The sequence below is a fragment of the Coturnix japonica genome, chromosome 5 (genome assembly GCF_054131305.1).
Source record: "Coturnix japonica strain WE chromosome 5, WE-NBRP24, whole genome shotgun sequence".
In the NCBI taxonomy this organism is placed as follows: domain Eukaryota; kingdom Metazoa; phylum Chordata; class Aves; order Galliformes; family Phasianidae; genus Coturnix; species Coturnix japonica.
The window spans coordinates 19,691,555-19,718,585 of NC_140667.1; the positions used below are offsets into that span (position 1 = coordinate 19,691,555).

A 27,031-nucleotide genomic window follows, 5' to 3' on the forward strand; every position below is an offset into this window, starting at 1 on the left:
TATATTTGTTTACAGTATGGAAAGCAGCGTGTTGTTTTGGAGAGACACAAACTAGCTGTGAATAAGCATGAAAACTAATAAGAATGAAGGGAAATTGTGTTATAGCATTATTTCTGGGTTAATTGGTTTTCTTTCTCAGATTAGTTGCCATAACTTGGTCATATTCACAGAGTTCTGGACAGCACAGCAGGGCTGTGTTCCAACAGTCTGCTGAGCATCAAGATTCTCTCAAGTACTACAGTGGTAGGAGCTGATTGTCAGTGACAGTGATATTTGGGAACCTTATAATATAGAAAAACAAGTTAGCAGGTAGAATAGTCTGTCAACAGTTTATTTCTAGCAAAAATACCATCTGTACTGTGCTGCACCTCTGTCTTTCAGTTTTCATGTTGTCTCTAGTTATCCCCCATTGGTCCCCGGTGTCCCGAGTTATTCTCTGTTACCCCCAGTTCAGCCCATCTGTTTGTCCTTTCTTGTGGCCAAACAGGTGGCCATGTTAAATGGTTCTCAATGCTTACATTACAGGACCATCACCAAACAACTTTCTTTCAATACATTCTAACAGTGACTAAAGCTGCCACTGCCCTTAATAAACAACAACAATCCTTCCCTATTGAAATACATGCAGCATTTTTGACTTACAGTGATGGATATCACGTATTATATAACACAGCCAACCAAAACCCACAAGACAGAGAGAGAACCAAGTTCCAGGGCAGCTGATGCTTTATACAGCTCTCCCTTTGAATAAAGATGTAACATACAACACATGGTTTAATTACTTTATTTTTTAAAAAAATCCTGTCAGAAATATAGCTGTGTATTAATTACAAAATATATTAATCTATTGATACTTTAAAAGGAACAAGAGTACCTTAAATTCTGTTCAAATGGAAACCAATACAAACTTTTAACACTGACCCCAGAATAATCTCTTGCATCTATCATTAAGGTACTTGATGATGAGAGTCTCTCTAGAGAAGAGCAGAAAGGCCACCCTGATTTCTTTCATTAGCGAGTTGAAGCCCTCGCCAGCAAACACAAACAGGCATAACATGAGACCACTTCACAAGGTAGCTCATGCTATCTGAGCTCCCACATATATACATCACATACCAACATTTTCAGTACATTTTTCCCTGCCCTGCAGGGGAAGACATTCAGAGGCAAAAAGAGAACACATCTGCAATATATTACAACTGGAAAATGTGCCATAGCAGCTTTGCAAATACATGTACTAAGAGTCTGACTTGAAGCACATTCAAGATGACAGAAATTCAGAAGACAAAGAAGCTAAGCCCCGTACTGAAACACCTTGAGATCCGATAATGCCACAAAGCATCACGAGTGGCAGAAAGGTAGAGAACCTAATTCCTGAAAGAACTAGACAGGAAACTGACTGAATACTCCTATTTTTGTTTGTTTCAGGTATGACTCTCAAGGCTGCCCGCTATTCTGCTTCCATTTTTAAAGGAGTTCTCAGCCCACCCCACCATAAAGATTTCTTAAAATAGATGATCAAATTCTTAAGGTTGGAAAAAAAAAAAAGGCTATTTAATTAAGACTATTTCCATATGGAAACCGAGCACCTTTGTACTAACCTTAGGAAAGTGTGAATAAAGGGTCAGAGTCATGACAAGTACAGTGAGATGGGATCAATCCAGACTCTTCAGTTTTTCCATTGGCTGCAGATGCTGCTCTTATTTGAAAGAGAAAGCACTGGAACTGCAGTTAAAGGTGGGGAAAGAATGAGGGAATGGAACTAATACATAAGTTAATGTTTCATTAACATTTCTCCTTCAGGGCAGAAGTAATTAATATTTAGCACATTAGCTGTCAAAGCTTAGGTAAAACTCTGGCATTATGGTAACTTGGCATCACTCAGAATTCTACTTGATAATAACAAAGCAGAAATGAGTAGAATAGCAGCAGTGACTCCAGCATTCCTACTTACATGGTCATGCTTTCTATTGTGCTTTCTATTTGCTATTGGGTTGTGCTATTGTACAATGTTAACCTGAATCATTTAAACATCTGAACCTGCCACCACACTGAGTTTCCTCCTGAAGCAGAACTATATCTAATGTAGCAGGAAAGGCTCAAAGCAAGAATTCAGTTTGTTGTAGTTGAAAGTTTCCTAACACAAAGCTTCAAACGGAAAGTATTAATGCACTTAGTGAGTCTTTGTTATAAACTCTTAGAGCAGACAGGGCCCTTTTGTTAACATCACCAGGGTAAGGAACTGAGAGCTGCTTCCTGCTACTACTTAGCAGTCTTTCTTCTGCCCTTCTCCACCAACCCACCCAGAAAGAGGAAAACGGTGATGTTTGAGTATCTTGGAAAATGATGGGTAACAAACAGTTCAAAAAGGACTGCAGAACTGCTGTGAAGCGTAAAAAATTGTCTTCTGGCTACTGCAGATCTAAGTACTGTTACATGTACTAAAAGCTTGTCAGTGAGAATGGCTGAACTACCACCACTAGTTCCACTGTGTCCCCAGTTAAAGAATTCAGATGGTGGGATGAGGCTATGCAGTATGAAATTGACTTAAGAGGTTTAAATAGACAGATGTAAAGCATGGAACTTTTCCTGTTATTGAGTAATATAAGATATAACTTGCCCTCCGAATACAACAAATATACTGAGTCACTTGTGACTGTCACAATTCACCAGAAGTTCAGCATTCAGCAGCAACAACACTTAACTGAACAATCTCTCTGCAGTTATTAGGCTCTATCTGCAAAATGAATTGGTTCATTGTATCCAGCTGAACAAACAGGTAAAGGTAGAGGCCTGCAACTTCTAAGCTCCTACAAGGAGGTGAAGAAATCTCCCCTATCACCGTACTTTAGTTTTTGTTCCTTAGTCCCGTGTCTATTAAGTATACGCACTTGCATGCACTTTCCCAATGATGATCCCCTTGAGGTTGCTTTGAAGGGGCCACATACTTGGGCTGCTTTTCAGTGCCTTTTAAGTTGCAGCATCCTGAGTCCTGACCCTATTTCACAACTTTTTTTTTTTTTTCCCCAGAAATAATGGAAAAGAGATGCTCCAGTACGGCTTACTGCTTTACTCTGCCTTAGGCCGTACACTTCAGTTAGGGAGGAAGACTTCTCTTTGCTGTTTCTGAAGGAAAAGATCCATGCTTTATCAGTACTATGGTAAATTATTAGCACCAGTGAACTTACCTGTTCTGCTTTGACTGGTCAAAACTAGGATTTATATGGCATATAAATAAAAAGTAGAGGAAACAGCAACACATGTAACATGAGGAAGCTCATGAATCCTTGAACCAGTGAACTTAGTGTTTGGTTAAAGAGCTGTTACGGAAGATAGGTTTTTTTCCTGAGTACAAACAGGACTGCAGGTTTTCCTTCACACTAATTAATAGGCTTTTCTTCTCTCCCAAAGTGTTAAGGAGGCGCAAGGTCCTATTGTCTAATGGGACAGGAAATGGCCACAACAGCTGTAAGCTGACGTGGCCAGCTGTCCACTGAGTATTAAGAAGAGATTACATAGTTAATATTACCCAGAATGTCAAGGGAAGGGATGACTCAGATGCAGATCCCAAGTTCAACAGTGCTTCAAATGTAGGCTTCAACAACAACAAAATAAAACAACAAATTCTGCAACCTTGCCTGGTTACTGTATACCTCTGCTCATGTACCTACCCACCTCCTGACAACACCTCTCATTCTAATGCTACACTTACCTCTAGTGACAATAATTAAGATTCTGGGCCTGGAACACACATCACATACACACACTTAGGAAAGTCTGGATCAGAGAGCAATGGGGAGTAGCACTTTAGGACCATCTTACAAATATTTCTAAGAGCTTGGCTCTCTTAGCCTTCCTCACAACACAACCACCTGCCTTCAGAAATTCTACTATCAACCTGATACTGACGCACAACTTCTAACTGTAGCAAAGGGTCAAAGCATCTCACCTTGTTATGTCAAAGCCTTAACTTGACTTCAGATTTCAAGAGAAGCATAGTCAATTAAAAATCCTAGGTAAGTCAATATAGAAACCATCTCACTCAAGACAAAGCTTTCCCAAACTCCATGAAAAAAAAGCCCAGCCCTCATCTTTATTAATTTACCTACGTATGATTTCCCTGCTGCAGAATCTACTCCAAAGCACTGAGCTGCAAAGATTTACAGGTCTTTTCTGATATGGCTCACACTTGCCAAACAGAAATGCATAGGTACTTCAGTAGGATTGTACTTCAGTAGGATTTTCTTGTAGGCAGTTTTGATTAACCACACTTTTAGTTAGCTTGCTACAGAAGTAGCTTACGACTTTAATAGAGAACAATTGCTAGTATTCAAACATGTGACCTCATAGAGCTATTCAGGTGAAGATCAACTGTGGTGGCATTTACAGTCTTATTCATTCAGTCTATATGGACAATGGAGCGTGCATGTATCTGTGGTGGAGGAGTATGACCAGGGCTCCATGAATCCGCTTAAGACTTGGTTACGCAGCTCCATCGGTACTGCGAGCTTGAAATCCTTCCCTGCGAAGGCTGTTTAAGTCGAGACGTGTTAGAACTTCACAGCGCACCAGGAGGGTATCATCCTTTACAAAGGTTCTTTGCTTCAAAGTTTGCAGGTGCATGAAAGTCACATAACCAAAACCTTTCGGATTACGGGGAATTGTTGGTCTCTGGAAGGCTAGTAACTCTGGCTTGGCTTCCATCACTTCTTCATGATTCTGCCTTTCAGGGCCTTCCGATTGATCCAAAATAGAAAGTCGTATAGTGCCTTGGAAAGGCCAAGGCAGATGGCTGTCATATTCTCCTTGCATCGTGTGGACAAACAGAGATATAAAATTAGCACACCGCTGAGCATTTGGTAACTGGATATGCAGGCGCAAACACAGCTTGTAGCCAGGTTTTCCAGTATAGAAGCCAGGACTGTGCATCACAACAGGTCTTTCTTCTTCCTGGGCTTTCTGAAGTCCACTGAAGTTCTCGATCTTCCAGATGTAAATACCATTACATTGTTGTGCCTCCATTTCAGTAATCTTTCCCTCCAAATCTCGGATAGTGCGTTTGAGTTCTGCCATGTGAGTGTTCTGTGTCTCCATCTTTGCAATGAGTTCTCTGATTTGGTGATCTTGTCTCACCAGACGACCTTCCAATTGCTGAATAGTTTCTTTAAAGTTTTCAACTTCTGGATTACAACTATATGGGGCACGTGTCACGTGGGAGAAGAGGGCAGGCTCAAACGGTAGACCGTTGATAAAGGGTACAGGGTTTGTAGCAGTAACACTGATACTTTGAATGCTCTGAGCCATCATTCTCATGTGAACCTGAGTGAATTCCTGCATGTGTCGTGCCAGTTCGTTCCTCTGCATCTAGGAGTTAAGAGACATAGCAGTAAGAATCTATCACACATTAATCACACCCTAAATGTGGTGCTAAGAAGAAATATAAATAAAAATCAAACAAGTCCTGTAATAAGAGAAAAAAACAGAATGCAAGTGAAAGACAAATGATGAGCCAAACCAGCAATGGTGATGTGAGTACCAACAGAGGGCTTCAAATTCAAAACCAGTTACAATAAATGAAAAAAATACATTCAAACATCAAGGGACAAATGCTGTTTGACAAAATATACAGCTAGTGAAAAAGCATCAGCAACAAACAAGTATCTGTGTGCTAAATCAGCATTGCATTTCCTTTGTAGACTTGCAGAAACAGCTCTCTGGTACCAGATGATGAAGACCTTTGAGAACTGATGGCAAGAGGATGAGAAGGTTAATTTTCAGAGTAATTGCACAACTAGAAATAAAAATATCCAGCTGTCGTGGCTTTCTGGTTTTTATTATCATTATTTCACATCATAACATCATATAGTGCACCAGGAGTTAAAGAGTTAATGCTCCAATTATATGGATCGTGGATAGTTCTAGGTACCTGGTACTCAGAAGAGAAGAACAACTACAAACTACATCCCCCAGATGACTGTGCTGTTTACTGTTTAGAGGGAAAGATAAAACCATTCACATACCACAAGGTGGCTCCTTTTCCCCTTTTGCTTGGCCTGGCTAGACACCTCACCTCAGCACTAAGTGTGTAAGGCCTTCAGACATTCTCATTTTATTTGATTTATTAGCTTCAGTTCTAATTATATTGTATAACATTGTATCATAGTGTATTAGCTTGCATTCTGATATTTTATTTAGTATATTAGCTGGTTTCTCCTCTGATTGTTGCTGCTGTTTTGTTTTTAGGCCCATCTCCATACCCTTTCCCCTTTTTAGTTGTCAGCAGGGACAGGGAGGTGATTTTCCCTCTCTACTCTGCCCTCATGAGGCCCAATCTGGAATACTGCCTCCTGATCTGGGGCCCCCGTACAAAAAAGACAAAGAGCTGTTGGAGAGGTTCTAGAGGGCCACAAAGATGATCAGAGGGCTGGAGCACCTCCCCTATGAAGACAGGCTGAGGGAGCCAGGCCTGCTCAGCCTGGAGCAGAGAAGGCTGCAGGGTGACATTACTGCAGCCTTCCAGTACCTAAAGGGAGACTATAAACAGGAGTCAGTTCTTTGAAAGGGTAAATAATGGCAGGACAAGGGGAAATGGTTTTAAGTTGAAGGAGGGAAGATTTAGGTTGAATGTTAGGGGGAAGTTCTTTATCAAGTAGGTGAGGTGCTGGAACAGGCTGCCCTGTCCCTGGAGGTGTTCAAGGCCAGGTTGGATGGGGCCTTGGGCAGCTGGGTCTAGTATTATATCTGGAGGTTGGCAGCCCTGCCTACAAGCAGGGTGTTAGAGCTTGATGATCCCTTCCAACTCAAGTCATGCTATTATTCCCCATTTCCAGGGTATGAGTCAGTGCATCCTCTCGCCCTGCTAGTCACAGAACCAGCCCATAAACCACTGACACCAGATCATGTAGTTTTGGAATTTAATCATATTTAAAACATTTAAGTCTCTTTTTTTTTTTTTTTTTTTACCAAACCTGACAAATTATAACTGTATTTGGTCAGAACTCTGTAAGATGTTTGAAGTTACTTCTCTGGTATAAAGTTGAGAATACATTCATGAAATAAGATACATTCATCAGGTACATCATGCAAGTTCTCTAAACTTGAGAAAGGCTTTTGAAAGACACTGGATCTACATGCAAATGTTTTAGAATTAGAATGCCTCCAAACTCCATCAATCACTGAAAATTTGGGTTGGTAGATGAGACAGTAGGAACAGACAATCAGCCATGCAAAATACCTGCAGCTCATGCTTCTGACAAGGCTTACCTTTTCAGGACACCCAAAGGCACTGTAGAAACATGGTACTGGGGCAGTAGGACAGTCATTATCGTAATGGTTAGGCATCTAAAAAAATCAGATTTGAAATGAGTTTTCCCAACAGGAATATTCTCTTTATAACACTGTAAAAGCTCAGCTAGCCCTACTTCAGTACATGTACTTGAAATAAAAATCAGTTTATTCTCATAGTGTTTATTTGATAAATAGCCAAATGTTAAACAAGAGTGTGTAGCTAACAATAAAAATTCAACATCCTCCTTACACGTACTTCACTATTTCACTGACTTAATACTTATCACGCATCAGACAGTGTTAGAGTTCCTCTCTTGAGCACAAGCCTTTTGTTTTCAGCCTATACTCAAGCTAGATCACAGTCCACTACTTTCCTTTCTGAAGCACTATTTACATGTACTTATAAATAGCTGTGTTCTCTTCCTTATTATCTTTCAATAAGACCACATTACCTCAATCTTCCTTACAGTCCCTGTCTTACAGACCCAGTTATTGCTCCAAATTCTCCCTGTTCATCCTCACCCCAAAAAGCTGAAGGGCTTCAGATGAGGCCCTGCAACCCCTAACTAGAACAAAGGATAATTTCAGGTTTCTCAGGCCAAAGACTGTTCATAAGCTCAGTACAGGTCATCTATTAACCCATTTTTTTGCATTCTCTTGTTACATAGTTTCACAGTTCATTATTTAATCTGAAGTGATGCTTGCCTTTTAACAGCATTTAAATCAGTATTACACCTGCAGCGGATGCAACTTCTTTTAGAGAGATGGGGAGAGATTTAACAGCCAGGAGAGAAACCATTTCTCCAGATTTCATTTGAGATTGTGAAAAACACAAAAGCTGTTCTGTAAAGAAGTGGCTGCAGCACAGCTATCTTGAGGACAAACATGCTTGTATTTACTTAATATATTTGCTGATACTCTGCAGAGAACACCTGCATTTCTAAGTACAAAGCATCAGGCCTGGATAAAGCACATACAAAAAAAATGTAGTTTCTTACCTGCTGCCTGATGAGCATTGTGTTGCAATATTCACAGAATACATTGGCAAGAGGGCAGGTTTGGTCATGAAGCTGTTAACAAACAGCAGTAGAAGAAAACAAATTAATAACATTACGCAATTTAAAAGAATGCTAATCACTTCTGATGAGACATAATGCAACTGAGAAATAAAGTTAAAAAAGCAGAGCTAGGAGAAAAACTTTGAAGTGATCCTGTTCTCATGTCTTAGCAGCAGGTATCCTCAGAAGATCACTTCCTGATCCTTTCTGCCAGGTATACAAACTGTAAGTGTGGGATACTGTTGTGTATATTACTTGCCAGTAGGTACTGCCCCTATCTGATGAGGAGGCCGAAAAGCAACAGCTGTTAGACATCTTTTCACACTGCAGGGTTCCCAGATAAATGCCTTGGTGTTCAGAGCTTCTCACCTGTGCAGCTCAAAGAACTCCTCTAAACCAAAGCTTTTTTTTCTTTCTACAAGACCTGATGTCACATTTATGAGCAAACCCATATGAATGGAGGCTGAAAGACTCCTACTAAGTACCTCCTTATCTTCATAAGCCATAGATGTGGCACAGTTTGGGCAGCAGACTTGACGCCGCGGACACTCCTGTGTCATGTGCTCTTTGAGGTGGTTCTTCTGAAAGGCTCCTTGGCACTGTGGGCATTCCACAGTGGTGAAATCACAATTCATCTGATGCTCCTGAGCAAGGACAAAAGAGAGATTTGATACTGAAAACAAGTGCTGATTTGTCACCTGCTTTTCAGATAAGGCAAAGCACAAGAAGAACTAACAGCAACCCTTCCTTCTTTCTTTCCAAGAAGACCCCTATATGCACTTTACCAATGACATGTCCATGTTCTATGGCCAAGATCAGGACTTCACGTATTGAAAGCTTTCATACTCAGCTTCTTGTTTTTTCCTTTACTCCACGGGTTGTTTTTTTTTGAGAATCACCTAATTACAACTATATGCTCAGCAGAACAAAACCAAATGTGCAGTGATAGGCTTGAATGAATGGAATCAGTATGAACAGGTATGGCCCCTTATGTTAGTCTGAACTTCTCATCCATAAAAACAAGTTTCTGTATTGTCAGAACTAATTCTCACCTCTAAATGCCTCAGCTCCATCTTCATACTGCAGCCCTTGTTGGGACACTTAACCGTTAATGAAAGGATTTCCCGCTTAGCAAAGTTGTCTGGAAAGAGTTGATTTTCAAGTAGAATTTCATTGTCCACTGGACATTTGTGCCCCGCATCTCTACAGTGCCAGAAAGAAAGGAAAATGATTTTGAGTTTCTTTTGCCCTTAATTTAAAATATTTTTACGCTACCAAGACATTAACAGCCAGGTAACAACACGTGAAGAAAGTCCTGGAAAATAAAGGCATTTATGTGACAGTTACTAGAAATTATACAACATCGGTTAGAAAAACTGACAGCATAAATTTTCATTTGAGGTAGTACTATTGAGATCACAGAGCTGTTCTAACTCAGTAGCTTTTAACTGCCCAAATGACATGAGAGATACCCTGCAAATAAGCTTGCAGAGGATGCAGAGAACACAAGAACTTTTGACCTTGTTTCTGTGAGTATCTCACACTATTCCAAAACAGTCCTTTAGAAATTGCTAGGCATTCTCTTCCTTTCTCACTTTATGAGCAGCCAAGGAGATCATTGCTGGGATAGAAAGCAATTTTTTTCTGTGAAATAAGTTAATCTGGAACTTTCTGAAGAGCTATTTCTGCTTTTTTTGTACAACCATTCAGTAAGTTGGGCACCCTTCAATTTATGTATTTATACAGCAACGTGTGTAAAGAACTCCTGACACAGAAGTTACCAAGAACTATGAAAACAGTGCTGGATTTGCATATTGTACCTGAAGCCTTTATGACCAGGCAGTCTTTGCTAACTTTGCTTTGGTGGAACTCTGGAGTCCAATGGTGGAGCATTGGTTCATGCAACTTGCACAAGGAAACTCACAGCCTGTTAACACTTCATAAGGCTCTGACTGCTTGCATGGAGCTGCATTTGGGGAGGGTCAGGTTGGATATCAGAAAAAGATTCTTCATTAGAGGGAGGTCAGGCACTGGAACGGGCTCCCAGGGCTGTGGTCTAAGCCCCAAGCTGCCACAGTTCAAGGAGTGTTTGGACAACCACATAGGGTTTGAGTTTTGGGTGGTCCTGTGCAAAACCAGAAATTGGACTCGTTGATCCTTGTGGGTCCCCTTTAGCTTGGGATGTTTTATGATTCTATTTTTTTTCCTCAACTGGAAATAGCAATAATATGGAAAAACCCATGGGGTGGGAAAATGTGAGAGCACACTCGTGGTGCTAAGATCAAAGGCTAGTTTGTTATTACTGCTTGCAAGTGTGAGGGGAAGTAGAACCCCACGTGCTTTGGAGGACAGGAGAGAATTTGTGCTCTTTGCTGGAAAAGGAAATAATTGGTCAGCACTTCTTCATCAGTAATGCTGCCAGAGGAAGTGGAGGGTAACAATCAGAGTTTAGAAAATGACAATGAACTTCCTTTCCTAGGTTTGGCTTACAAGAGTTGCTCTCCACAAGTCTGACCATCACGCTCATAAGCAAATGGAAAAAAGACAACACCTAGCAAGCCGCTTCATTTCACAGCTCCCTTAGCAACATGTTGATCTTTATCACAGACCAGAAGTGTTCCCCCACATCACACACAATCTACAGGCAGTCACTTTTTTGACAGCTTGGTCACAAACACCTCGCTTAATGCCGTGCAGTGGTAGTTTGGTAGGCCTGCTGGTACAGCAGCAGCTTGACTTCCACACACGAAAGATAAGAACATATTCATTATAGATAACAATTACCAGATCTCTTGTTTAAATAAGAAGCAGTTTAAGAGTAAAGTTAAGAACAAATGGCATTTTCTATAAAAAGGTAGAAATAACTTAGCTTGAAGAAATATCTGCTCTGCGATTAGCAACTAGTTGGTTTAGCTTAGACGCAAAGCAGCCTGTGTATATTTTAATAGGAGCCACATGAGTTATCTAATGAACTGCTAGCACCCAAAGCTTTCACTGCTGCCCTTTCTCAGCTTGTAATTCACTGATCTGATAAAGACAGTTCTGAAATTTGGCGAGCCCCACTACAAGCCCTAAGTTGCTTTGGCATACAACGAAGGAGGAGAATAAAATGAAGTTTAATTAGCTATTGCATCTGAATTTAGTTTTCCTAAAATTTCTTAACTACTTTGTAGGCAGCAATGTTTGTAAACTATTATTTGTAGTTACTAAAGCAGATAAGCTTCTTCACTATTGTGACTCACTGCACTTTAAGGCACTTCAGGCTGCCAAGGTTTGCTGGGAAACAAATGCTTACTGTGATCAAATCCATCTGGTGTAACCGTGCCCCTTCACATTACAAGATCTAAGACTTCAGCGCTTAAAAGCTCTCCTCCCCCTTATTCTTTTGATACAATTTTTTTGAGCTGCAGGTAGTTTCTTCAACATGGGCAACTACAACTGTTGTCTATGTCACAAGAAGCATCCGCTCAACAACTACCTGTCCAACCACCTTGTATCACTTAATCCTCAGTGCTCACTCAGACCATACAGCAAGGAAGCAGAGATGAAAGATTATCACTTAATGAAAAAAAAATAGCACTCAGTAAAAATCACTTTCCAGTCCCTTTAAATTCTATACAAACTTCTCAATGACATCCATTAATACTGTACTGCAGACACCACAAACTCCAAATAAGCGTTGGACTGTGGATACTACAGTGACAGTCCAAATCAATAGCTCAGTCCATGTATCCCAGTTCAGCACCTCAGAATGGTCTGGCACTCCTTTCTGGCTCTGCTTTCAGAAGTGTTCTCTGAATCCCAAAGATAGATGCTGGTGGGGAATGAGGGAAAACATTTACTGTTATCGAAACATCTGAAATATCACAGTGATGATCTATAGCCTCCAAGACAAGGAATGCTCACCACTCTTGCTTAGCATTCACTGAAATCGCCAGTAGTAATTTCAGAGATTAAATACAACAGGGAAAAAAAGCATACAGAAAGGAAAAACCTCCGGTTATTGTTTATAGATCCAAACCTTTGAGCAGAACAGATACTCTGTTAATTAACAGAAGAGAAACCATTTCCTACACCTGAGGTTTAAGAAAAGTTTCTCTACCTGTTATGAGATGCTCTGTTCTGAACACAAGCTTACTGCAGTTTCTCACTAAACACAATGGTCAGTTCTACCAGTGGCAATCTACATAGCTCTGCAGCAGGAAGATTGGAAAACAGGATCACTACAGAAGATAGAAAATACTGGAGAAGAGACCCAGTTCTGGTAACTTTATATGATTATCTTTGAAATGACTGGTGAATAAAGATTTCTAACACTCAGTACTGACTAATGTAGGCAACATCCTCCCATTCAAAGGCTTCCAGATTTCTTATCTTTTGGTTCTTCCAGCAATTCCCAAGTTGATGAAGAATATAAAAACTACTGCAAAACAAGCACGAGAAAGCACATGATAAAAAGACAAGAAATAAGGAATTCCACAATGTAGCAGCTTCTATTAGTACGGGTCTAAATTGATGCTTACAATCACACATGGATTTATGCATCACAACCACTTGAAATAATTAATGATTAAACATGTGAAGCAAAGGCCAGAAATTGAAGCCACCTGATTATACATAGAAAACTGGGTACATACATGGATACCTAGAGTTAAAACTGACAGGTTTAGTTTCATTTTTGCTTTCTTCCATGCTCTTGGCTGACATGAACGACATTAAGTAATGCAGTTGGTTAAGATCTGACTTATTTTTTCCTTTCTCCAGAAGTAGCAACGTAGCAAATGAGGGAAGAGACCAATGAAGCGGGGTGATTTCATGGCAAGGCTACTGGAGAACTGAGCATCTCTGAGCCTCCACTGCAGCACACACAGGGGAGTCACTTTTCATGTGTGAACAACTTTGATACTCTGCATTTTCTGGATAATGAACTTGCATCCTTTCCTCAGAAATGCTGATGAAACTCATGTTAAAAAGCTGAGCTGCAAACAGAGTTTCAGGTTCTCTAGAGAATAACCTGCCCTTCTGCTGTCATAAGTAGGGAATGCTGATGAATTAGGTTCATCTTTTACTGAGCTCCAATAGTTTCCTCCTCCATCTAAAAGGGACGTTGTGAAGAAATACATTAGTATCAGCCAATGCAGAAACTACAGAGAAGCCCATAAAATAATGTCTTCAGAGAACATTGTTGCTGGCATGCTATTAATTTAGTGAGCTAAAAATGATGAGCTATGGATAAAAAACAAACAAACAAAACTATAAAGTATAGAAAGCCAAACAAGAAAGTATTGCCTATTTTGCATGTTAAAAACAACTGTACACAGAAAATTAAAATACATTTTAAAGTAACGTTGAAGACAGTCTTATTTTATGCACAAAGGCACGCAAAGTAATTTGGGAAATTAACCAATTCCATATGTGGGTCACGCACTTAATACTCCTACTAAATCACCTTGACATTTGAGCTAAGGGACTGATCCACAAGTAAGAAACCTGGCTTGGGTAATGAATTAAAATATAGCAATATCTAACTTTCTATCAATGTTGTTTAATACTCACTGGTATAGGTGGGACAGTGATGACCGTACTCCACATTTGAGGGAAGTACAGTCTACAAGTCAGCATGCTCTCTGCCTTCCCTTCCCTTTTCAAGCACTCAGCATTACAAGCTCAGCCTATTTTTGCCTCCATATTTCTCTCCCATCCCTCCATACAGCAGTTTCCTCTCTCAACTCTTTGTTCCAGACAATTTCCTCATTATGTTCTACAGTCCTACAAGGAAGCACATTGCAAGGGGAGAACTGAAAGCACAAATTGCCACATCTGCGCCAAGAAACCATGCTGTCAGTAGCCACTTGTGGTTACCTAAACACTCAGAGGTAGAAGACAAGGTTTACAATCCTGGGCTGAAGAGGGGACCTAGTAACTGTGTCTGAATCCTCCAAATAAGTCATTATTTTTAATGAATATCTGCTCAGTCAAGTGACTTCTTAACAACAGTTTCCATAAGTTTGCCTTTACCTTATTGATTTGACAATGCAGCCTTTGCAGAAACGGTGCCCACATGGCGTCTGCACTGCTTCCCGAAGGGCCATCAGACAGATGGGACACTCATATTTACTTTCCAAAGGTGGGTCGAACTCCACATCGTACCCCTGTGTCTCCTCTGTGAAGGAGCTGGACGGGTTGCCTGTCCCACTGCTGACGCTCACACTGTCTTCTTTTGCTCCTCCGCTGCAGGCACTGGCCATGGCTGCACAGCAGCCGCCATCCATGTCTCGGGCTCCACAGCTGTTATCACTGTGCAGCAGGCTCATAGCAGCAGGTCAAGTGCCGCAAAGAACGCCCTGCAAGGTGACACAAAGATGTGTTAATTTAAAATATTCATGACTGGAAGGAGAGATCTTGGAAAAGATTCAGCTGTGGCCACAGGCACTGGAGCAGTGCTACAGATTTGGTTCTCCACACAACCACTGGCTTTGTTTCTCCATGACGTACCTTTTCATACTCACCTCATAACACATAAGGAGGAGCAGAGCATCCTGTCACTTGAAAAACTGACACAATCACACACATCCCTGCCACTTGATTCATCTGACTACTTGATTTCTGTAAACACTGCCTCTCCTTGCTGCGCCTACTGAGAAAAGCCTCTCTTCCTATGGCACTATTTTCTTTTAAAGCACTCACAGAGTTTCCACAAAAAGCCCTGTAATGGAGTGCAGCCATATCTCAGCTCCATATTTTCCTTGCACTGACAGATGTTATTTAATATTTTCTGTATACAGAGATTTGCAGTACAGGTTTCAATTCAGTTTAGGTGCAAATGCACAGATAAAAGGTAGGTCTGGGCAGCCACACAGAGCAAAGGAGGTGCCACAAACGAAATGCAAATGCACAGCATTGCTGATAGTACTTCAGAACTGTCAGTAGGACTTGAAATTGAGTAAGAAGCTGCACAGAAGATAAGGCTAATAGTTCTGCAGCTCAGAATGTTATTTACCAGCCAGCAGTGCTCAAACAGGTTTTGTGCTCTGCCGTCCCTCTTCCGGTATAGGTGGGAGGGAGGGCAAGTGACAGTGCTGTAAGAACGTCAGATAAAAATCACATTTCCCTGAGGAGGAGTGCATGACATGGCCAGGCCTGTATTTTAAAAAACATCCCCGTCCCCCCCGTGTTCACTGCAAGACTATCACATCATTTGCAGCACATTCAGGGTGGAAAAATAAGGATCAGCTCACAGCTGGGCTGCAAGGACTGTTGGCGTGTATCACTGCTACAGCATCCAGGGGCAGCGAGGATGCAGAGTGAGGGTTAACCCAACCACAAGCTCAGAGCATGGAACTTCTTGTCTTTATCAGAACTGGAGCATCACAAGACATTTTAACAGCATTCACAGATAAAGGGAGGATGAGACATAGATTATTTTATTTGGGCACTTACTACATGACACCTAAAGACTCCATCAACAGAAATGCTGATCATAAGAAGCCTCAGCTAGAAGCCTGTGAACACACACATTGTTACAGACACGCGCCTTAGGCCACCTGCATGATGATAGCCTTAACTATTGCAACACCATCATGTTAACAGTATAAGAGCTATTTTTCCTCCATGTATTCAGACAGAAAGAAACTGAAGGTAGATCTACAAAAAAAAAAAAAAAAAAAAAGGCCAGCAGTCCAACAGGCAAAATTAGCAGGTTGCATATACAGGTTATACACATTATATACAGGTTAGGGTTAGAATCAAAACGTAACTACTTCTGTTGTGCAATACTTCCCATTTCACTGAAGCACAGTGCAAACAGCATCTGAGAGAAGTGCTCCTGGCACAGCCACGACAGCATTATGGTACAGAGTCTCAAAGCAGCACCCAGGACAGGCGTGAAGCAGCCAGACTGCTTACTTCATGCAGAAGCCATCCCAGCACACAGCTGCCTGGAGCTGCATCCAAGGGGTAAAGTTCACTCCTTTACTCCTTTTCTCTGTCCTTGTGTATTATCCCTATACATTATCTAACACAGCAGCCTTCATAACTTTTATGTAAGTGTTGTGGCAGAGGATGATGAGTCCACATTTCGTGGAAAAAAAAGCACAGGAATTAAGTTGGGCCAATGGAATGTGAAGGTGGCTACGCAAAGTTAGAATCCACAAGCCAGTATGGGAGTGGAAAAACCTCACATTATTCCATACCACAGGGGGATATTCAGTGAGATTAAGGGAAAAGGAACACAAATCCTTCAGCAACATCACAAAGGAATTCAGGAAGTCATGAGGAGGAAAATATCACAGCTTTACCCCAGTTCAGTTGTCACGTTAATTGTAGAGTGAGCTACTCTTCCCTTAGGAGGCTTCCAGAATAAAACATACTGTTTGAAATACTGTTCTTGTAAGGAAGATCACATCATCTTACTCAAAAATCTCAACAGCCGTAGATTTAATAACTGTGCAAGTGATGTTTCTTGCTTGTCTCTTTCTACAGTCAGAGCAGGTATGTACATTGAGTCTATGGAAACAGAAATCCTACACCAGAGTCATTCTAGTGCATGAGTCAGTGCAACCAGCCAACATCCCAGCCTCACAAAAATCCCCCTGTTCAGTGATACACTCCGCTCCCACATGGAGACTTTGGTCTGTATATGACCAAAGGGTGAGCAAAGAAGAAGCACGAATCTCATTAACTGCTTGTGCCCAAATTTCCCAATCTGTAAAGAGGAGGAAATTTAAATAGGGTGATTAAGAGGCAGATCTTGAGTTTTGCTCATGTTTTTCATAAAATGTGTAATAGGTTTCCTCCTTCTGCTCTGCTCATTTTCACTTCATTCACTCATTTCACCTGGGAGGAAATTTTGTCCTCCCCATGCATTTATGGGCATGGGGCACAGGTTTCCTAACCAAAGCCCACTCAGCCCTCTCTCAGATTAGTCAAAGCCTAATTACCTCTTCACAGCTGAAAACAATTCCTGCACAGTCATTCAGGGCTGTAATATGAATGCCCTGTTTCTTGTTGCACATTTTGTCCTGCAGAAGTTTCAAACAAATGTAACTATATTAAAAAAAGATATTTTCTTTTATCTTGTCTATACCAAAACCTTTTAAGTCCGTCCAGTTTACTGATATCAGTAGCATAACACATTAAGTACCCTGGTAATCAACCTAACAGCCTTCACTTTGAGGAACAACTGAAGTTAAACCAGAGCACCACAAGGGCAATTCCAGTCCTGGTTAGCATGAAGTTTCTCAGTCAGAGAAAACCCAACCTCTACATTTGCCAGTGCAGCTGAAACACCATTTCCCAGCACTGGGAAGTCCCATCACACTCACTGAGCAGATAGACAGCAGGTTTTAGCTTGCACACACCAGGCACCACAAGTCCCTGGGCCACCAAAGGTGTTCTTTTTTCCCCTCTAATGCCACAACTTTGTATTGTTTGACAGAAGACAAGAAGGTGCTTTCCAGGCTAACCAGTACCGTCAGGCTGTCTGATCATTATTTATGCTGCAGGACTCCAGAATGCTCCATCCGTAATGATTCAACTCTCAAGACCCCAAAGCAGACCGGACACAGGTAGGGCTATGGAGTCCCCATGCTGCTTTTCTAAATAAATCATAATGAAACCTCTCTTCAGCAGGGAACATGCTCTGCATTGCTATTTACATTGTTGCATTACAAAGCAATAAGGTTAATCCGTGACAACACAGTCAAGTCAGAGAGGCAAACTCCTGCAAGCATAACGCACATTATGATTCACATAAACAATTTCAAAACAGAACTAGAAGCCTTCCATACCTTAAATTATTGTGCGCAATGAAGCTCTGCAGTCTGACTCGTGAAGTCCCACAGCATCATGGAGTTTAGCCAGGACTTTTACAGATTATCTTGTTCCAGCAAAGAGCCACAGGCTTCCTAAATCAAAGGCTACATTGTACATGAGATACCTTCCAACTGCCTGCAAAATTACACTCATTGGGGTAACAGGAGGGGAAAAGACTAGACATCGTACCCTGCTTACCCAAAACGTGAGATGGTATCTCCGCATTTGGCAAGCACAGAGGACCTGCTAAACAGGGAACTTACAAATTACGATGCAGAAAATGTTGAGTATTATTTACTAAATACTGAAAACAATTAATTTCAGCATGACCTTTCCAAGAAGATTCCTACCAAGTAGCCAAGAAAATCAGCAGAGAGGGCTCTTCCAAGTCCCTTTCCTTACTTGAAGTTGTAAACCTAATGAAACTGCTTTCAGCTCAGTTGGGACGAAGTCAGCAGAGGGCAATGCCTTCAGTGTCATGCAAACAAACCGCAGGAAAAACTTTGCTTTTTTTCTTCTTCTGGCCCGTTAAGAACAGTTCTGTACATACAGATGCATGAGTCATACAGATTTCTGGGTCAGACCAGCAGAGTGACTCTGGCTGATTTGTTTATGAAGCAATACTTGCAACTCCCAGGCAGATTAATCAATGGTCTGACAACTGATAAGCAGTATTTGCATTGTTAGGTGTACAACTATCAACACCGTGGCTCCAAGTTGGCAAAACACATACAATTACACAAGCTTATTTTAATTAATACCTATAAAACACTTTCATTCCAAAGCTATCAAATGGCAAGTCAAGTAAAAGCAACAGGAGATTCATGCAGAACTCATAACTGTGAAAAACAACTTCTGGTTCCTTCTAAAAACCTGCAAGGGTTCTGCTCAGATGCTGCCATAGCAGGGTCAAAGCAAACATTAGGACAGAAAGTACTTCAAGAAAAGGCAGGAAAAATATGGCTAAGAACAAGCATCATTTCTGCAGAGCCTCCAAACTGGATTTTATTATCATCTACATCTGTTGATGCTTGTTAGCAGTCTGCTTGTAGCTAGCATTTGTAAAACTGTTTGAGACATCGGGAAAATAAGCAGTGAACTGAGCACACATTCTGAAACAGCTCAGGCATTTCCCCTTTCCACTCTGCCCCATGTTCACTTTTCTTTTTGATGTGCCTTATACTCAGAATCTTGCACCCTTAGTTTTCCACAGACCAACTTTTTATACTTGCTTATTTAACATGTGCTGCAGAGATGCAAAAGTTACCCCTACTCACATGTTAAAGTCATGGAAGTCCAACAAGTGAAGAAAAAGCACATTTATCTCAGCCATTTTCTCACCCCGAGGTACTAGTATTTACTGAATATGTTTTCTTAAATATAGCACCAAACCTTCAAAACAGAAAGCAGCACTGCAATGCTAGAGCACTACAAACCTCAAACCACCACTTGCACACCTCGACTTCTCATACAGCAGAGCCTGCCGGAGCTCTGCAGCTCTCCAGGTACTTGGAAGAGCTGGAGGAGATACAGCACCCCAAGCTATACCCAGAGCAATACCTGCCAGGAAAGAAGTCACCTACTTGCTTTAATCAACAGACTTCTGGGACTTCTTTTTTGATAGCAGCGGGCTGTGGGGCTGTTTTTCTGTCCCCTTTGTAATTAGGAAGGTGATACCATTCAGCTGCAGGTGCTAACACAGCTGGTGGCTCATGGCTTCCCTGCCAATAGCAACAGCCTTCGGCCTGCAGAACTCCTCAGAAGACAGAGCTACTTTCAGTGAGCCCAAACTGCTGGGCATAAGGGGTATAATTAGAACACTATCCTCTCACCTACAGAGGAGAGAAGCCTGAGAAGATTCACAGTTACCACTCTAAACCAGTTACACACAGATGGAAAGCTCTACTGCAATCGTAACTTCCTACTTGTACTCATAAGTGTGCTATAAACGTGAAGATCTGCCAGCCTCTAACATAAGAGGGAGGCTCTTAGTTTCAGAAACAATGATTCCCGCCGGGCCCTATTACAGAGCCTTCCAGCTCCCTGTCACGCCAGGTCCCTCAACCGATTGTCTCCGTTTCACAGCCAGAAAAGCGGCGCCCGCCCCTCCAGGCCCACAGAACCCAGCGCTGAGCGCGACCCCACCACGTACCGGCCGGTCCAGCGGCCCGGGCCCAGCCCCCAGCTGCGCGCTGCCCCGGCACGGGGCTCACTTTCGGTTTCGGCGGAGCTCAGCCCGACGTTCAGCCCGACGTGCCCCAGCCACGGAGCCGCCCTCCTTCAGCACCGCGGCTCCCGCTGGCGAAGCCCGAGTGACGGAGCACACTCTGGCTAAGGACCAGCCGAACTCACGCCGCCCCACAACGCTCAGAGCCCCGTCCCGCAGGCCCCGAGCACCGCGCTCTCAAGCTACCGGTGTCCCACAGCGGGATGCAACCGCGCGGCGCCCTCGTCGGCCCCGGTCCGCCGTAACCTCAGCACCAGCCGCCACTCACCGCCACTCACCGCCAGCCTCGCCGGGCGCCGCTTCCGCCTTCTCCTCGGGACGAGCCGGGGCGGCGGCCGTCTGGGCCCGAACCCGCTGCAGCGCCTCCTGCCGGCCCGGTGGGGTCACCAGCCCGAGGCCTGGGGCGCTGCTCCTCCTTCCGCTCCGGCCGCCAATGGAAGGATCAAAGCACGCCGAAGTGCGGCGTGATGTGAAAGATAACAGTGCTGATAGGAGAGCAGGTGCAGGAAGCATTGATTGGACAGGGCGTGACGTGATTAGGGAAAGCCATCCCAACTGGAAACAATGCGTTGCAGTCTAGAAGCATCGGAGCTTTTCAGTTAAATCTTTGTGGCACCTGCGCTGTACGAGCTATTTGGTGGTAGCAGCCCCTCGGTGCCGTGTCCAGGCTTGCTTAAGGACATAGTGCTACCTGCGGCAGTGGGGATGTTGGCTTTTCCCAGTAGCGTGTGACAGTGGGTGGCTCTAAGGAAGTGAAAAACTAGGACGGCACGAATGCAAACACAGCTTCGTTTCCCTAAACACAGATGGGGGAATTTCACTGTGTGCATCTGTGCCTGTCCTTGGCAAGTACCCAAGCCTAGAGCGTGTTAACTCAGGGAGCACTACTCCCTGATCCGGGGCCCAGATCTTCAGTGAAGTACTGGTCCCTAGAACACTCCTGGGCTTGTCAAAAGTGCCTGTCCACCCTGAACACCAGCTGATGTGGGCAGGAGGCCAATATTGCCCACTAAACTATAGAATCATAAATTGTTTTGAGTTGACCTTTAAAGGTCATCTAGTCCAACTCCTCTGTAATGAACAGGGATACCTGCAGTAGAGGTGCATTCAGGTGCTCACAGCCCCATCCATCCTGACCTTTGTTGTCTCCAAGGATGGGGCTTCCACAATCTCCCTGGGAAACCTGTGCCAGTACCTCACCACCCTTACTGTAAAAGATGTATTTTTCCTATCTAGTTTAAATCTTCTTTTTGTTTGAAAACATTTCCCTTTGTTGTGTCATAGCAGACCCTGCTAAGGAGTCTGTCCTTTCTTTCTTAAGGCTTTCTTACAGCCTTTCTTTAGACACTGAAAGGCCATTGTCAGGTCTTCTTTGAGCCTCTTATTCTTCAGTTTGAACAGCCCTAGCTCTCTCCACCTGTCCTCACATGGGAGATGTTCCATCCTTTGGAGGCCCTGAATCCAGCCTTCTGAGTGTCACTTTTGGCCATCAGATTATTTGTTACCTTTTTTTTTTTTTTCTTTTTCTTTTCCAGGTCTTCTGACATACCACAAGAAACAAATAGTTATATTAAGAATAATTTAACCAACTTTGTGGACCCTTGGCTGGACAACTGGCTGAACTGCAGAGCCATCCTTATTCCCTGTGGAGTGGGAAAACTACATGTTATTTTCATCATCTGTTAAATGAGAAAATGTATCATAGATTTATAAAAGAGATATGTTTCAATGGTGCTTTCTGCGGCAAAATCCCACCATTTTTAGTCATATGTTAGCTAGTCAAAGCATGGATGTCCAGTTCATTTTGATTAGACAGGAACACAAGAAACACAGAAGTTTTTATCCCAAATGTAAATGAAATATCTTTTGGTCAGCGCAGTTCCCAAATATTCATGTGTTTTGGCAGACTTGTCCAATGGTCATGTACCCGTGTCCATACTGCAACATAAAATGATGTATAAATGCTTTTCTCCACATGGTGGCGCCAGCTGCACAGGGAAAAGACTTTCCAGCACTTACTGAGCAGCTCAAAACGTTGAGCAATTATGTTCATACGCACATAAAACACACTCAAAGCTGTTTCAGCTGGAGAAAAAACTTATTTTCCTGTAGTATCCCTCCCAGAAAACATTTTTTTTCAAGGTGATTTCCCAAGTACGCTGGAAGTAAAGTGTGTGACTGCTTACATATGCTCATCTGGCTGTGCTGATGATCAGATTGCTCTCATCCGGTGCTGTTCAAACCAGACCTCAGTCTCACAGGGAATGGGGCCGGTGGGCAGCTGCCTGGGTGAGGTTTTGAATGAGTGCCACAGGGGGATAGATGTGCTAAGCTACTTCTCTGAGAGCCCCTGATCCCTCAGTGCATATTGTCAGCGAGCTGCATCTGCTGTTTCAAGATAAGGGAGGAAACCAGCATGAGCCTGCAGAGAGTTATTTTGATTGATATCTAGTGTTGCAGTGTGACCTGATATCTTTTTGAAAAGGCCTCTCCAAATGCTAGTGAGGGGACAGTAAAGGCAGGCGTGTTGTGAGGAAGTCCTGGCAAGATGGAGAGAGCAGAAATGCCATGCTTACAGCTGGGCAATGACACCTTCTCACTGGAGAGCAAGCACCAGAGTCAGGACAACCTTAGTCTAACCTGCCTTGGCCTGGGGGCAACTACTGTGATTTCTGCTCCACCTTGTCCTGATGCTCACATGCACTTGTTTCTAGAGCAGGACTGAGATTTTGGTCACAATCTGACCAAGTGTATCAGGGTTTGCTACCAAACCTTGTTTTCTTTGTCGTTACATTGCTTGTTTTGGCACAAATAATTGCACTTAGTTACTGAGGAGGTACTGGCATCTCCTGTGACACGTACTGTGAAATGAGTGACTGACCCAGGTCTAGCTTCACTTCTCTACAACTTGTCATCTTATTAGAACAGTAAGAAACTGTTGTTCTACAAGATCAAAGCTGATAATAGGAGGGAATCCTCTCATCATTTTTACCTATAGCAAGTGTTGCTATAGGTACACTAAGCAAACTCCCGCTTCTGGGGTGTGAGCATATGTTCACTTTGGGAGGGCTTGGTGGATCATTACATTTTGTTGCATGATATTTTTTGGGGAGACCAAAATCCTTCAGGGTGCTCTTGTGTAACAGAATTTGTTTTCTTTTCACTTGGAATGAGTTTCTGAGACATACTTGCTTAGTCAAAACTGAGTGTGAGCTCTGAACTTCACTGCCCACCATCTGTGGACACTTGCCTTTGCCTGGTGTACTATTGACCAGTTACTCAGAATGCAGAACTAGCTTTTATATTGTTAATTTCTTGTCCTGTCGAGGATCTTCAGGATGCCATCGGGAAGGTACTATCTCTGAAAGTGAGATACTGAGATCAGAAGAAAAGATATTTTGTGGTCCCAGACCCCAGTGGCCTGGCTGTTGTTAACACAGCCTGGCCTTCAGTGAAACAACTTTGGTGTGTGACTGTAGTGTGACCAGACACCAAGTTCTTCTCTCTGATAGCTGACAGTGAGGAAACCAGCTCTGAAGCTAGAAAGAAGAAAGCAAAATGCAAAACGTTGTCCTAACACTGCAGGTGCTCCTCAGAGAGGCTGCATACTTATCTCAGAGCCCTAGAGTCTCACACAAGAAGACCTTGTTTTTATGAATTTTGTGGTTAAGCCTCATAAATTGCCAGGTGCCACCTGGATTTGAGAGTTCTGCATTGTGTTTAGTTGAAGCAACCTGTGGTTTGCACCAAAGTGGTACTGGGAGCTCAGAGGCACAGGGATAAGTGAGATAAACAGCACTGCAGTGTCTTTAAAAAGCAGAGGGGACAAAGAAAGAGCAAGAGCACACGGGAGAGCAAGCAAGCTTGACATGTTGAGCAAACTGAACAGACATAACAGCAGCTCTGCACACTGACAGGGAGCTAAAGGTAGGCTGGCTGAAATAATGACAGCAACTCAAATGCTTGTAGGACATCTGAATGTTGATTCATTTTCCTGTTTTAATGTGCAAGTCAATTTCATTCAATACGTGCAGTGAGTCTGTTCATAAAGCAAGGTCTTCCTTGACATGACTAAGAATATCACAGTCTTGCTTTTCTTCAGAAATGTATGAAATATTGCGAGCTGGGAAGAAAAGGGATTTCTTTTCCCTTTTCAAGGTAAAAAGAGATGATACTGAATACAGCTGTCAAGAGTTGATTAAATAACCATGGCTGGGGTTCACGGCTGGGGTTCACTCTGTAAGAATCTGAGTGGGATAAACAGTGAGAAGGATTGTTCACTGTGACCCACAACTAGAATAACAGACCAAAGGCAAATCTAGCAGGAAATATTCCTAGCACTGGGGATATTTCTACCTTTCCCAGGAGAGCTGCTTGAAACTCTACTGCCTGGCAGCCAGGCCATTTAAAGTGTCTGATGAGTAGCCTGTTGGCTGCTACTATCTCCTGCAGGAGGTTAAGGCCAGGACCTTAGGGGGTTCTTTATCATTCATTTCTTCAAAGGAATGTTCAATGAAAGAGAGAAAAAAAAGAAAAGAAAAATAAAAGATTGTTCAGATTTTCTTTAGTGAAGGTAAAGCTTCATTAGAGTTGGTAATTAATAGTTTTGGAGATCAGTAAGGCACCAAGGTGGCACATAGTCTAAGGGATAGCTGAGGGTGGAGAGTATTAAATATTTTGCTTTAAATGTACTCAGTGTTGGCTGTTTATTTACAATGAACTAAGTATTGCCCTAAATATGCATTGTGTATGTGTTGAGGCATTCTGAAATTGCAGCTGGAGATGGTGAAATTACACAAATTTCCTTTCACAGAAAGAGGTCTGCAGACAGCACAGGGCAGCCAGTGCTGCAGGTAATAGAGCATGTATCTGTAGGAATGCAAGACGATTCAGGGGCAAATAGGTTATTGCTCAGTGGATAGGTTTTACTACCTCTGCCACAGGATGCAGCCAAGGAAGTGGGCAGTAGTAATGATCTGAATTCATCTGGGCACAGCAGAGGATCACAGATCTATTAGCAGCAGAGCACAAGCAAGCACGTTGCCAGGCTGTTTCGGCTGTGGACAGCAGGGGGCTGCAGTGCAGCTCGCGATGTTCAGCAGCACGGGCAGCTGGACCGAGCAACGCAGGCAGATGGGGACATAGGTATGGGCAGCTTGTTCTCAGTAGGATGAAATGAAGAGAAAGTAGAAAGAAAATAAATGTTAACTTTGGTTGCCAAGGCCTAATGAACAATTTCGAAGCTAAACACTGCTCTTAAGGAAAGCTGAGAAGACTGGTTTGTCATTCTGGATCTATAACTTTATCAAAGCATGCAGTCCTTTCCCAGCAGGCTCTCAAAGTTTGTACAGTGATTTTGCTTTATTGAAAGGTTATCAATATAACAATCTCAGAAACACCCTGAGCATCACCAGATCGTGGCATGGATATATTTCATATAAGGAACACTTTCCACATAGACACAGAACTGAGATTTCCAGCAATTTTAGTGACTAGCTAAGGGGGAGATATAATCAAAGAAATCAAAGCATACCAATGGAATTTCCAGTTTGAAGTACATAGTCTTAATGTATAGTTTTTCTATTATTATAATTTTCTTTTTTAATTCATCCCAATCGGAACAGTAAAACAAGAGTTAAATAAGTGAAACAATCAGGGATCACAGTTTAATCTTCTCTTTGCTGTTTTTTCACTTTCTGCACTTCTCGTTGTCAGATAAGCAAGTATACGTTAGTCACTTCTATATTTGTTTCTATGTGATTCTTTTTTTTTTTCTAAATCTAATGCAGTAGCACAAAGTTTCAGTGTTTGAGGTGAAAGTCTTCTATTTATTTTTATACAGCACCATATTCCCATGGCAACCACACTGATATTACTTTTGGTTGCATCTCTATGAAAGCTACAATTGGGGTCAAATTTGAACAGACATTTTCAGCTTTCCAGTATCAGTAATCCTTACAAACAGAGTTCTCAGCAGGGCACTTAAACATATGACTAACTTGAAATGTATAAATATTCTCTCTAGAGCAAATATGCAGTGAGTATAAATTGCCATATCTCCTTTAGAGTCCAGGGAACCATTGCACTTTACATCAACAGAGTTTACGCTCCTACAGCTTTAATGAAACCACTCACATTCAGCATCCGTATACTAAAGTATCTTACAAAATTGAGGTCTGAATAAAGTCTGCATAGGGACCAATTGGCGTGTGCTGCTCTGCCTATGTAGGAAGGCATAGGCATGCATTAGACACTTCAGGTCAGAATCAAGGACCAAAAAGTGGTGTGACAGCAGTAGTCTCAAGTGATTTAAATAATACAGCACAAGACAGAAAAAATTACGTCTTGAAGCCACAAATCTTGTTCAGTTTCATACAAAGAACTTGCCACACTTTCTGAACATAATTCTGCTGTCTGTCATAGCTTTACTTACTGCAAAATCAGTTATAAGAAGAAAGTGGCAGATTGGGAAATTATGACCTGATGATTAGTGGGTGTATGCAGTATGCACTGGTGGTACAACAGACTATGGATGTCCCGTGATCAAAGTCAAAACACAACCAAGTACTTCTCTGAGGTACTGTGTGGATAGCCACATTTGGATCTCTCAGTTTGTAGGTGTCTTGGGCAAAGGAACTTAAAAAGC

At 42.3% G+C, this 27,031-nt stretch overlaps 1 protein-coding gene across 4 annotated transcripts; it reads right to left on the reverse strand.

The window, feature by feature from the left end:
* Positions 1–768: 768 nt before the first annotated feature.
* On the reverse strand, positions 769–20,700 carry TRAF6 (TNF receptor associated factor 6). 4 transcript variants are annotated; one of them, XM_015864210.3, is made up of 7 exons: positions 20,664–20,700; positions 14,364–14,689; positions 9,398–9,548; positions 8,831–8,989; positions 8,286–8,357; positions 7,264–7,341; positions 769–5,364 (listed from the first exon to the last, which is right to left on the reverse strand). In XM_015864210.3, exons 2-7 carry the CDS (start codon positions 14,657–14,659, stop codon positions 4,483–4,485), a joined length of 1,638 nt encoding a protein of 545 aa, XP_015719696.1. In that variant the 5' UTR covers positions 14,660–14,689; positions 20,664–20,700; the 3' UTR covers positions 769–4,482. The 4 variants fall into 4 exon arrangements, with proteins under 4 accessions (XP_015719696.1, XP_015719697.1, XP_015719695.1 ...); XM_015864211.3 differs by having other exon boundaries at positions 20,654–20,700; XM_015864209.3 differs by having other exon boundaries at positions 20,311–20,700.
* Between the last annotated feature and the right edge of the window lie 6,331 nt (positions 20,701–27,031).

What these genes read in the sequence shown, in the direction of transcription:
- TRAF6 (XM_015864210.3), bottom strand. Translation starts at nt 14,659, where the DNA reads ATGAGCCTGCTGCACAGTGATAACAGCTGTGGAGCCCGAGACATGGAT. An exon ending in TGGCTTATGAAGATAAGGAG is followed by an intron (nt 8,358 to 8,830) that starts GTACTTAGTAGG and finishes GTTTGTTAACAG; the next exon opens with CTTCATGACCAAACCTGCCC. An exon ending in CAATGCTCATCAGGCAGCAG is followed by an intron (nt 7,342 to 8,285) that starts GTAAGAAACTAC and finishes TGATTTTTTTAG; the next exon opens with ATGCCTAACCATTACGATAA.